Source organism: Pelmatolapia mariae, linkage group LG5 (assembly GCF_036321145.2).
Source record: "Pelmatolapia mariae isolate MD_Pm_ZW linkage group LG5, Pm_UMD_F_2, whole genome shotgun sequence".
NCBI classification, from domain to species: Eukaryota; Metazoa; Chordata; class Actinopteri; order Cichliformes; family Cichlidae; genus Pelmatolapia; species Pelmatolapia mariae.
In genome coordinates this window covers 2,313,673-2,327,092 of record NC_086231.1, presented here as the reverse complement: position 1 = coordinate 2,327,092, position 13,420 = coordinate 2,313,673, and the positions used below count along the sequence as shown (strand labels likewise).

The 13,420-nt window shown below is 41.8% G+C and overlaps 1 protein-coding gene across 1 annotated transcript in view; it reads right to left on the bottom strand.

The window, feature by feature from the left end:
- Positions 1–13,420, bottom strand: part of mmp24 (matrix metallopeptidase 24) — a 73,314-nt gene that overhangs the window by 16,931 nt on the left and 42,963 nt on the right. The window contains exons 6-7 of the mRNA XM_063473323.1: positions 6,036–6,197; positions 2,671–2,885 (exon numbers count right to left, since the gene is read on the bottom strand). Of these exons, the coding sequence (XP_063329393.1) occupies positions 2,671–2,885; positions 6,036–6,197 (377 nt within the window). The remainder of the gene's footprint in view (positions 1–2,670; positions 2,886–6,035; positions 6,198–13,420) is intronic.

The following is a 13,420-nucleotide window of genomic DNA, read 5'->3' as shown; positions in this document are numbered from 1 at the left end:
TGGCTAACTGCAGGCTGTAAAAACAATAGGTGAGATCCAGGGAAGCATTACAAGTTTTACAAGTTTCACAAGACAAAAGTTAACGATTGGTTGGTGTGACATTACTCTGCACCATGTTGGACTTTTAAAAACTCAGCACTGTCCAGTATAAGGCAAAGAGTTCGAGGCTGCAGGGGCAACGGTTAAGCCAAGCTAGGCTGGCTAGCCTTTAGCAGTGCTAGTGGTGATGAGTTTTCTGAGAAATAAAAAACTGGATTTGTTGCAAATTGTTATTTTTTTAAGCTACTGGAGCCTCACATTAATCACATCTTGCTGTAAAATTAGCTTTAGCACCCAAACCTGCACTTCCACTAATGTCCACTTGAGGCTGTCTCCAACAATGAGTCAGTCCTCACTGACTCCCATATTAAAATGATCCCTGCTACAAAAATAATACGAGTCTCTATGGGCTAGCATCCTGTTTATACAAACGGTACAGGTGGTAAACTGTTTATAACTCACGTTTAAAAACTATATTAAGAATTAAAATTAGTCTCATGATTTAAACTCATTTCAAATGCAGTTAAGTGACTAAAAATTCATCTTACTTTGTACTTAACTGCACAAACAGACCTTCCACATCCTAATATTTTATTTATATGCTGCGTCACACTGATGTGCAGGTATCTGTGTGCGTTACTTGGCAAGCTTGCTGGTATTAGCTCATCTATCTACAGTCTTTGGCCTGTTGGGTGCTTTGAATATCTAAACATTTAAAATATATAATTAAATAAAGCCATAAAGTTTATACTACTACATGCAACATGCTGTAAATGTACACGCCTGCTGTGTGCTGGCATGCGAGCGCCTACAGAGCTGCATCGGTGGGTTACTAACTGTACTGGAAGCATATGACTGATGCTAATGATCATAGGTTGGATAGCGCCATATGCCACTGGGCTGCTTCTTTCATCTGACGGTACCACGAGAGTGCTCGTTTTTAGCACCAGCGGCCCCGCGGTGGCATCCAAACCCATAATGTTGGCAGTGTTAAAGCCGTCGTTACCTTCCTAAACACTAATCTGGACCACGCCGTCCAAACCTGCCTTTATGGATAATGATTATGAGACATAAACTTCAACCATACTTCCAACTTCATTCCTACTCTGCATCCTCCTCCCGTAATGTTCAATTAAGCTTTATCTAAATCCCCCAGTGACACCCTGTTTTTTATAGCAACCCACGGCTGTGTGACTCACCGTCTGTAAGAGATAACAGCCATTAATTACAGACACAACAGCATCCTGTTCAATAAGCTCGTGTTGGAACAAGCACTCAGGTTCTTTAACAGGATGAGATGTCAAAGAAATTTATTGGTTTGATGCATTTAAATATTTCTTATTTAGACGTTTTAATGTTTCTCTTATTTGATGGAAACCAGTTGGCACTAAATTTTTGTTCTGGCCTTTTTTCATATTTTCATTTACAAATCTGGAAAATAAATAATTTATTAAAATATTTTGCTCTGCTTTTACCCAGTTTTACCCATTTTTTTAAATACTTAAAAAATAGTTCTTTTATGTTATTGTAGAGATATTTTAATGTGATATGAGATTTGTTGTTGCTTTACTTTAATGGAGTCCCTCATAATTTACATTGTTTTGGTGTTTTCAATGCTGTTGTTGAATATTTTCAAAAATATTTTTAATTTTTTTTCATATCAATTAGTATTATTTTAATTATTATGATGATGATTATTATTTACCAACGTGTTTGATACGTGGTGTGCTGCTTGCAGCTTCATCATTGTAATCACCTGAAAAATTAAATTTGGCTGATCATATGTCATATATTTAATAGGACTAATGCAATTATATATTTTCCTAAATTGGGAAATGTAGTTAAAAAATTATGTTAAATTATTTTTTAAAAATTAAAACTGTTGTAATGTAACTTTTTTGTTGCATTTGTGGTGGAAAATACAACCTTTGATGAATCAGAATTATGATTAAGTTTGATATTTGATACCAGGTCTTTAATGTATCCCAATAAATCACCACAGAAAAGAAAAATCCAGGAGTTAGAGTTCCTGGAAAGCTACAGTGACAGGTTTTCTTGGGCGTAAAGAACAGAAATGGGATGAATCATCGATCTTCTGCCTGTTTGTCTGCGAGCTGCTGCCTGATCCGGAGCTGAGCAACCAAACTTGGCAGACAGGTACATCGAGCATCCTGAAGGCTCTTATCTCTATCAGATATTATGATGTCATCGCATTGCTTAGCAACCACGTACCAACTTGCAAAAATGACATTTTTAATAATTATTATGCATGCACAATATCTTACAATACCATCCTGTCATTTTAATTTCACAACAATAACACCTCATTGAAAACTTGAACTTCATCTGTGGATGATAGATGACGTCAGACTGCCAGTCAGCTAAAATGATTTATCATATTATTTTACTGGAGATTCACCAATTAATCAAAGGAAAGGAAATTAATGTGACAACTGATTCACTCAAAAATAACATTAACTGGCTTTGATTTGTCACCTTGGTCAGCTGTCACAAGTTTCTGGCTTTGTCAATAACGTGAAAAAGTAATCAAAGAATTCAAAAATGAGCGACTGTCAAAGAGACCAGCACAGGGACCACAGCAGGCGTCTGCGCCGTTACGTCTCCGCTCACCTTGAACACGAACATCTCCCGTCTGAAGAAGGCCACAGTGTTGAAGTTGCCATCGCAGATGTTGGGTTTGCCGTTTCCAGGCAGTGCGGGCCGGTTACCGGGCGGGTGCGGCGGACGGGAATGCCGGTCGTGCTTGCGCTCGGAGGTCGAATGCGTCCGTCGAGAGGGTAAGGTGGGTAACGGCCGGGTGGGTTCCAGCATGGCTGTGGGGATGCCTGGAGAATCACGTCAATCACAGCATGAATCAGTCGGGCACCGTGATTGGTTCCAGAGTATCATTAAGAGCACTGAGACTCAAAGACCCACAGCAGCATGAGTCACTGGGTCATCAGCTTTAGCTGTGCAAACACAACTTCTTATGTAAGACTCTGTGAGACAGCATTATGCAGACCGCAGAAACACAACTAGTCCATTTGGTTTAATGACTCATTTGTTTTTATGGGCAGAAGGAAAACCTCGGATTATAAATCTGTTTGCTTAAATCGCTGCCTCGCATCGACACGGGAGCGAGACGCCTGAAAACAGCAGTGTGGCTCATTTCACCCCATCTCGTTTGTCCATTGTGCGTGTTTTTGGTGATTTTGTGTCTATTTGTGGTTGTTTTGTGTGGTTTTATGTTTCCTTTGTGTCTCTCTGTGTTTTTCTGTCTCTTTGTGGTTAGGTTTTTCTAGTTGCGTGTCTCTTTGTGCTGCTTTGTGACACTTCTGGTGATTTTTTTGTGTCTTTTTATTGTTATTTTGTGCCAAGCAGCCAAAAATAGATCATTTTAGGCCACTGCTTTGTGGTTGCTTTGCCTCTCTTTTTCATTTCTTTAGTCTGCATTGTTTTGTGTCCGTCTTATTTTCATTCTTTTCTACTTCCTCTGCCTTTTATTAAAAAACAAATAAAAACCAAACAGAAACTCTTTCTGTTGTAGATCCGTCCATGACAAAGACCCTCAATGTTCCAACAGGAAAAGAAAATCTATTTTCTTTTTTCTAAGCGTACCAACACGAGTCGGTAAATTGCACAGAAACAGTCTCGTTGTAAAATGAAGCCCTGCCGTGTGGTGCTGTTGTGGCGGCTGGTATTTTCAGGCGCTGGAGTGTGAGAGCAGCACATCCAGCAGGATGAACTTTGAGCAGATAAAATAACAGGCTTTGTTATCCACACTGAACAATGAAGTGCAGCGGAGAAAAACCGCCGACTGCACAGTTCTGCCCGGTATTTCCCTTCAACGCTGACTTCAAATGTCACCTGTGTATCATGACCTTTAATGTGAGGCTCAGTTGTTGTTCTGAGGGCCGAGATAACCTTCTTGCTTTGATTATTAAAGGAAACCAAAGCAAAGAAAAAGAGAAGCGCGATGAAAAATGCTGCAGATACAGTAGATTTAAGCTATCTGGGTGTTTGTGGGCTGTGAGGGATGGTGCGGATAGAAATGTTCTTATCTTTAACAGAGCAGACGTGTTTCTTTTTCCTGCCTTTTCTTTGTGTCTCTGCATCACAAATAAATGTTACACTACATTACAACAGAAGCTGTCGTGATTACTTCAGCGCAGACAGAAGGCCTGTCAGGAAACGCGCCTGCCGCTGACAGGCCTTTGCTTTCCTTTGTTTACTTAGAAAAGTTCAGTGAAACGCGAGGCTTTGCGCCTTTTCTGAAATGCAACAAAGCGTCTCTGGTGTAAACACAAAGGGAAAGACTCGCGTTTTCTTTCCAGGCAAAGACGGCTCAGGTCTGTTTATCAGCCGGGCTCTTCTTCACGTTCACCGAGCTCCGCTGCCGGCCGACGGACACCGAACACTTCTGCAGCTGCACTCGGGGCTTTTTCAATTAATATTTCATATTCAAGGTTTACTGGTTTTTGTTTTTGCTTTTGCATCTCACGTGAAGTCACCTGTTCAACCAGTCAGAGGCAGAAAAGAGTCAAAACATCACGTTTTTCATTAAACGCAGGCAAATTTCTTTAAATGAAAATGTGTAGTGATTTGAAATATCCCTCGTTTCAAAGTGAAAAGCTCTAATATAAGCTTCATATATTTTCCTCTTTGCTATAAAATACACACTCTGTCCTAGAGAAGGCGTTTGCACAGCACAGACTCAGGATTGACGATGCATCTATAACGTTAGCATCTTCCTTCTGGTTAAGGCATGCAGGCTTTTCATAAAATGAAATCATAAAAAGTTTAATTATAAAAAGTTTATGAAGCTCATCCTCCTGAAACGTGTGTCATAAACCTTTTATTCACCACAGAGGTTATTTCCTGCGACAATCCAAAACCCTGTGAGAAGCCACTGGCTGTTTAGAGGAGATGCTAACGTTCAGGTTGCTCATGCTGCACTCTGTCCTGTGCGTTCTTGCTCAAGGACACGTCGGCAGGGTCCGAGATCAAACACATAATTAGCCACAGCTTCATGCTCAACAAAGACTGTAACCATGATTATTTTGTTCAACAGTGATATTTTTAACTTTACTTTTCAAACATTATCCATCAAATATTCATTGAAACTTATATTTATTGTTCCTCACCGACTCTGTGACATTAAACTGATTCCAAACTGCTGCAGACTGAAGTCTGTAGGATGATAACGTGGACCGCCACAAAGAAAAGAACGAGACGAGAGCACTCGAGTTTACATTTCGATTCACTGCGCGGTCCTTCTGTAAACTGCTTTTATCTTCACACAATATTTGTGTATTTTGTGTCATCCTCACCCAAAATTGTCCGCGTCAGTACACCGTTAAAAAAACAGAATGATCTCCTCAGCTGGACATAACCGGTTCTAAAAAAGACATCTATGAGAGGAAAGTCTCTTCATTTTTTGAATAATTTGGAATAAGTGTCTTTAATTCAAATTCTGGTGCCATTCGATTTTCTTGGTGTTTATTTTGACATTTGTTGAGTTCTACTTCCTGTCTATGTGCTATTAAAAAAGGGCATTGGCTAAAACCAAACCTGGATGGATATTTGGGGGATTTTACTTGTTTCTCACACTTGGAGACAAAACTGACGTCAATGTTTGTTGAATCGTCTGAAAAGTTGAAATAAAGAAGTGACTGAAAATCTCTTGTTCTTCAATTAAAAGGACAAAAAAACCCAAACTAACGATGTTTCTTTAAACAAATGACTGACTTATGATTTTTGGTTTTTTGCATGGATGATCCAATGATGGTGCATGGACTGCTTCAACAACATGCCTCATTCACCCATTCACTCAAGCACCGTTTCTTAAGGACTTTCTAGCTGACATTGACACAAACTTGGCGGTCAGTATCTCGCCCAAGGAGAGCCAGGAATCAAACCACCAACCTTCCGATTAGTAGACGATCTGCTCCACCGCCCGAGCTACAGCCTACACAGAACTAAACCCGAGAGCTCACCGTAGATCTTCTGAATGCCCTGCAGGTCGTCCAGCGGCAGCTTGAAGTTGTGCGTGTCCATGTACTGGTAGAAGGGAGCCATGATGGCACTGGGATCGTTGGAGTGCTCCAAACCCAACGCGTGCCCCAACTCGTGCACCGCCACCAGGAACAAATCGTTACCTGGAAAGAGAGGAAGAGGATTAGAGGGGAGAGGAGCAAGAGGCGACAAAGAGGAGGAGGAGGAAAAAATGATGAGATTAGAGAACGCAAAGCAGAGAAGCAGCATTGCTTTCAACATCACTCACAGCGCCTTAAAAGCTTATTTCAGAAATCAGGTGATAAAACAGAAAACAGGAGCATCTCTGTGCTGCCTGCAGGCCTTCGCTGCCGGTTTCTGTTCATTAAAAGAAAATCAGTTTACTGAGAAAGCCTCAACATCTCCCTCCTGTCTGAATCAGAACAAAGCCTCCCCAGTGTAAACAGCAAAGACCAAAGACGGCGTCAAAGGCGCCGGCAAAGTGAGCTAAAGTTAGCCTGTGATGTGTTGACTCATCAGCTGTGTAATATGAATCTCACATCAAAAGCAGAATTGGCGGCGAATGGAAGCGACTGTCAGGCTGGTGAATCCAAAGCTCCTGTTTCTAAAGTCCACTTCTTCAAAGGCTGCTGCTTGACGAGGATTACTTCAGAGCGCGGCGTACTGTTTGCCTGCACATCTTGTAAAATTCACAGAGTTCACAGTCTCACAGAAAGCGACTTTAAATTCATAATCTGCAAATGTATAAATAATGTACGGCTGCCTTTGAGACTACAATACGCTGGAGAACAAGCAAACATGTTGAATTTGGAGCAGGAAGCTATCAGAGTGGAGATGCGTCACAGTCAGGCTGTTTCATTAATGCTCCTGTGATGACAGGAACGCTGCATGTTTGCTGTGGCCCGCAGAATGGGCAGTAAAATACAGCACTGTATCATCTGCATATACAGCGGTCCCTCGTTTATTGCAGGAGTTACGCTCTAAAAATAACCCGCGATAGATGAAAGTAGCCAGCTTTATTTTTTTACTGTTATAGATGTTTTAAGGCTGTGAAACTCCTCACTACACACTTTATACACTTTTCTCAGACAGTCATGAACATTTTCACGTTCCTCTCTTGTTTAAACACTCTCAAAGTTCAAACCTTTGTAGAAGAATAAGTCCAGTATTATAGAAAGAAACCAAAGATCAAACCCTGTTTTCAGGTCCAGAACATGGGAATAGAGCAGCTGCAGAGAATTCCACATTAATGAATCAATGGTACGGACGTAGAGGAAGCAAGAAGAATGAGCTGAGTAAAGTTTGACTTATCTGTTTTGTTTTGCTTAATGCGCCTTATAATCCGAAAAATACGGTAACTTCTACCTTCCTTTACCATGTCCAGAAGTCCAACATGTTGTGCGATGGTTAGCATCTTCCTCTGCCTTTTGGGTGCTACCGCAGGTGCCGTTGACGTCAACGCTGTTCTGTTTGTTGTTTTCTGCTAGCGAAGATTTATGTAAATTTGACAAGCTGAACACATTCTGTACTGTACAGGAGACACGGCACGAGATTGAAAGCAAATCCGCGAAACAGCGAGGCCGCGAAAAGTGAACCGCGTTATAGCGAGGGACCCTGTAAACTAGTTGTGAGATGAAAATTTGAAAACAACCCATGTTCATGCGCACAATTAATGCTCCGCGACGTGTTAGAAACCTTTTGTGAGTAGATGAAAACTCATAATTAGTTGTCAGTTTGTGTCACTGTTGGTCATTTCAGCCTGTTTTTGGCCTTTTTTATTCCCTTTGTTTTTTGCCTCTTTGAGGTCACTTTGCATCTTTTACAGTCGTGTTGACCCCTGTCTTTTTTAAAACTCTCTTTGTGGGTCTGATACATTTTCTATGTAACTGCTTTTCATCTTTTTCATAAGTCAGGTGCTAATTAGTCATTACATGGCCGTTTCACACCTGGATAGTTGTTTTGGACTTCTTAGTTATCATTAGTTGTGTCACTTTTGGCCATTTTGTGCAGTTTTATGGTCGTTTTTTTATTTCTGAGAATCACGTAGAACAGTTTATGCACCACAGCAGAACCAGGCGTGGTGCATCCTCACAAAGACTGCTCAACAATTCATCAGAGCTCACATATGCAGACATAAATAAACAGGATTTCATTCAGATTAAGTACCTGAGGTCCAGGAAGTCTGAAGGATGTCTGAAAACTGAAGGATGTGATTGAAGCACAAGTTGAGGTTGTGGAAAAAACAGGCTTTTCAATAGTTTTCAATTAAATTCAATGGTTTCTATTTTCCAATTAAAGCACCTGATAGCAGCCAGAATAACAGCTCCAGTTCTACAGTTCACGCTGTTACGTGTGCTCTTATCACAACTTATCAAAAGTAAAAGTACGAAGGAGAACAGAAGGTCTTGTTTTCCCGGACGTCGTGTATTCATGTGGGGTTTTTATTACAGCCAGACTCTGAGCAGAGATCCAGAGCTGCTGTCATGTGTTTAATGACTTCTTACTGTCTGAATGCAGAGCTCAAATTAATACTTTCCCTCAGCTTTGTAATTGGTTTGACTCCGTTTGAACCAAATTACACAACATAATTATCTTTTTTCCTTTACCGAGGCCACTCTGTTTGAAGATTATAGCCTCGGTGGCCTGCGCCTGACTTACAGACTAATGGAGATGGAAATGAGCAGACGCCGACGACCGTTTGTGTCAATCCTTTTATTCATTTTCAGTTCCTCTTTCCGAGGTCTCTTCCAATTCGACTCATTGTTTTCCTGTCTCATTTATTTTATTCAGGAGAAATGATTTTTACTGACCTATAAACTCATCAGCGTGTCACCTAAAGTTTAAAACTAGTCATTTTAGAGTCAGTAACAGGTAAAGGGCTTTCTCTACAACTTGTTTTATTTTTTTTTAGAAAAGACTGAAGTGATGTCAGTGTGAAATTTCTGTGTTTCCTGTTGAAGTTTAATGGGGTCCAGTTATATATTTTGTTTTTCCTGGCAAGTTGCTGTATTTAACTGAATCCAGTGGTTTTATACAAACTTGCACTAACAGCAGCACAGCATTATAGAGAAACAGCCAATAACCCCGTCCACCTCTGGCAGCCATTACAGCGTTTTCCGTTTGACTGAAGAGGAAAACAAACCCTGAATCTCAATTAGAAAACGTGCAGCATTTTCTAAAGAAAACCCAGACGTGGCTGAGGACACATTCAACGAGGTATTCACAGATTTTAGCTGGAAGGACCAATATTAGTACGTGCTATTTCTGACAGACCGACAGAAAAGTCACGATCAAGAATGAGAAGAATTAATTTATGTGAGGACACAATTCTCTGACAGAAACACGATCGCGACTCGAAAGCAGGGAAACCTTCTTAAACTAGCATGCATGACTTTAGACAGTGAGATATGAAATGAACATAATCGAGTGATGTTGAAAACACCAAACCAACAGAAAGCAAAGCAACAGAGTGGCTCGCTAATGATGACGACGTGCCTGCACATCATCCCTGGTTTGAAATTCGGATTTAGTGCAAGAAGTCAGAGAGCTAACTTATTCAATGCCCAGGAAACACACCACATGTAGGTCAAGAAAAACAACGCGATGGTTGCATCAACTCAGACGTCCTTAAAGCTGTACGGTGCATCAGATTAGTGCAGGAAAGTCGCGCAACATGAAAGTGAAATGAAAACATTTTTATCATGAAAATCAGTGAATAATCATGACGAATGAAAGTGATCTTAATACTGAAAAATCATTGTAGCCATAGTTAGAGTCAGCAACTCGTGGGGCTGAGAGAGGATAATTCCAGAAGGACAGTTCCTGGCTTTCTCCAAAACTGAGTCCATCTTTATACAAGTGTTAGACCTGTGATTAAAGCAGTGGTTCTCAAAGTGTGTGGAGTTCTGACAGGTGGACTTGCGCCCCACAACATTTCCAAAAGCACAAGGGAAGTGTTTCTGGGGAGACAATAACCCGACGGACCAGTTGCAGGAACCAAAACATGCTAGGTAAGTGTGTTTTAATCTCATGATTCATAGAAAACTGATGACGGACTTTTAGGCTAATAGTTAGGCTAACACACTTACCTCATGTTTTCTTTCCTCACAAAACCGATAGATCCTCCACTTCTTCTAAGTGCCTCTCAGCGCAATTCTTAGCATGTTTTGGTTCCTACAACTGGTCCGTCGGGTTATTGTCTCCCCAGAAACACTTCCCTGGTGCTTTGGGAAATCTGTTTTTTCCTATTTCCGTTGTGTTTTTGTGCTTTTGCAGCGTTTTTCTTATTGCTGGTATTTTCTTAAGTTACAGTCCGTTTGGCCTCGAAGGGCCACTGTAGTTTATTATTGAAATAAAGTTGCAGCTCGGCTTTTCTGTCATTGTTTCGTTTAGAAAATGAAAATATTTCTTCCTGCCATGTGGGGAATGATGTAAAAAGTTTGAGAACCACTGGATTAAAGGAACATTGCATGTTTGCTGTGGCCCGCTGAGCAGAATGGGCAGTGAAATACAGCTCTGCATCATCTGCATAGAAACGTACAAAACAGTGAGATACAAATTTGACTATTTTATGTTCCAGTGAGAAATGTGAACACTGCATGAATGCTTTAATTTTTGCACCCAAGTTTAAGAAGTACGTGTGGCTACAGAGTAAGGTTGTTACAATATTGGCTTAATCTTCATGCCCTCCTGCTGCCGTTACTCTGTACTGTGTTGTTTTATTCACTTTCTCACACCTTCACAGACTCTGGCTCTTCTGTCCTTGTGTGCTGCAGTTTCTTTCATCCCTCTCCTCCTCTGCCTCTTTTTTATGTCCCCCTCTCTCACCACTGCTTTCCTTTTCATCCTCCTCCTCCTCCCGCATCCCTCCAGCAGCCTTTATCTCCCCTCTCTTTCTTCCACTTTGCAGGAAAGATTAAGATGATTTCAGAGCACAAGACGTACACTTCATGTACAACGGCTTGAGGGAATCCCCCTGCGGTCGCTCTCCATTTCTCTGCCCGTCCCCTCGTGGTCGGTCTGCCTTCCCGCAGTGACGATAACGACTTCTTCTATCACGCTTGCCCCTGCAGTCGTCTGTTCGCCTGTGATAAAGACGATGTTTGATATGTCTGTGATGAAACCTGTTTCTCAAGTAGTCCCAGTCTGACGTGTCCACAGAGCCTGCTTTGTTAAACTGGAACCCGTCGAAATGAGTTCATCTTATACCAGCGATCAAAATTACCCGCCAAGAATATTTTTTCCTGTCTGGCAAAAGTCATTAACACACTGCACACTTTTCATAAAAACACATTTTATCAATGTTCCCAACTTCTGTCTAGATAATGTCCTTTTTGAAATAGTCTTACAATTAGGAGAGGACAGATTTATTTAACCCTCGAGTCATCGCTTATATAATCAAGTCTGTAAATCGTAAAAATGGAAGAACACGTCCTTCCCTCGACTCGAGACAGAAACATTAACTGTTGCGTTGGTTAAACTTTGAAAGCAGAGAGAGCCGCTGTACCCTCTCAGAATCAGCAGATTTTTTATTTACCTTTATATATTTAATGAAACAATGTAACGTTTTAGCTTCATGCAAGAGAAACTGTCTAAGTTACAGAACCTCAAAGTTCATTTCACCTCATTTTTTCCTTCTGTTCTGAGCCATCATAAAAAAGCAGAGGAGATGTCCACATGAAATTTTCAGGGCTGAATAACGTTAAGCTACGTTTTTCAATTCAAACTAATTTTTAATGCACCAAGAGTCTAAAGAAAAAGTCTGCTTTTCTTCTTCAGAATGACTTTTCTGTGACCAGCTTTGAGCACCAGTATCACAGGATATATCCCAGTTTCAATAACCTGTACCAGTTTAACGTCTATGATGTAGAGCAGGGGTGTCCAACTCCAGGCCTCGAGGGCCGGTGTCCTGCAGGTTTTAGATCTCACTCTGGGTCAACACACCTGAATCACATGATTGGTTTATCACCAGGCCTCTGGAGAACTGCAAGACATGTTGAGGAGGTCATTTAGCCATTTAAATCAGCTGTGACGGATCATCTAAAACCTGCAGGACACCGGCCCTCGAGGCCTGGAGTTGGACACTCCTGATGTAGAGGAACAGAAGCAGGCATTGGTACGCTGTTTCTGATCATTCACAGCTAAAAACTCTGGGGGAAAAAGTGCATTCTGGGTAAATGCTGAATGCTCATGTCACCACGTGGGATAGGTGGCTGTTTAATCAACTGACAGCGTATGAAAGTGTCAGGGACCTGGGTCTGAGCGAACCAGGGTCCATGAGCAGTTGTGGACTCATATTATATTGTGTCTTTTCAGCACTGTGCTGCTGTCCTGTTTCCATGCTTGTGTATGTATAGGAGGTGTGTGTGTGCGCGCGTGTGTGTGGGTGCGGCCGTGACGGGCACCTTCAGGCCTGGTGGGTGTGGCCACACATAAGGACCTCACACACCTGCAGCTAATCAGGATCGTGGGGGGAGCTACATAGGAGTAGCTGAGAGCTCCTCGACGCTGGATCGTTGAGTTAAAGTCCAAGTGAGTGCGTGTCTAAGTGTAGCGTCGTGCTGGTTGTGTATGCCCGCGGGAGTAAGTGTTTGACGGCTGCCTCTGTTGTTTCCTGCAGGAGGAGCGTGGAGCAAAAAAGGGCAGCACGCACGGGGAGTGCAGAGAGACACGGGAGTAAGAGGGAGCTCACCGGGATTAATTGTGTTCTTGTTATTTACTCCACTGTAAATAAAACGCAATGTTCATCGCAAGAGTCCTGCGTTTGGGTCCTCCATCCCCACGGTCTGCCAGCGCAGCCGTGACAGAAGGGTCTTATGTCTGAAAGACCTTATGTTTGCCTCCATTTGACGACAGGATCATCTTCTAGTTGAGATTCCTTCTGTGTCAGAATCATTTTCTAATATGGGATACAGAATGGGAGAAACCAGCCAAAGAGCCAAGAACACCAGCCGTGCACACGATCAGCCGTGCACACGATCAGCCGTGAACACGATCAGCCGTGCACACGATCAGCCGTGCACACAATCAAGAAGAACCGGACTTTTCAATATTTCCAATGCTCATCTCAACTGTCTGCAAATATTGCTCGAAAATGTAATTTATTCAACAGCTTCTGATGAAAAAACTGTAAATAAGTGGTTTTGCCCCAAATCCTCGTCCAGCAACGCTCCTGGCTATGATGGGAAAAGCCCGCTCAGGGCAGCCGCACGTGCTCAGGGTGTGATGAAGTTAAGAATTAAAAAAAAATCAGATATGACTGTAAAACTGATCTGGTTGCAGTTTTTTAACAGAGCATAAAATATTTTTTCAGCTGTAAAAATGTCCTGTGGACACGTCTCACACCTACAGGGTCAAATTCTGACCC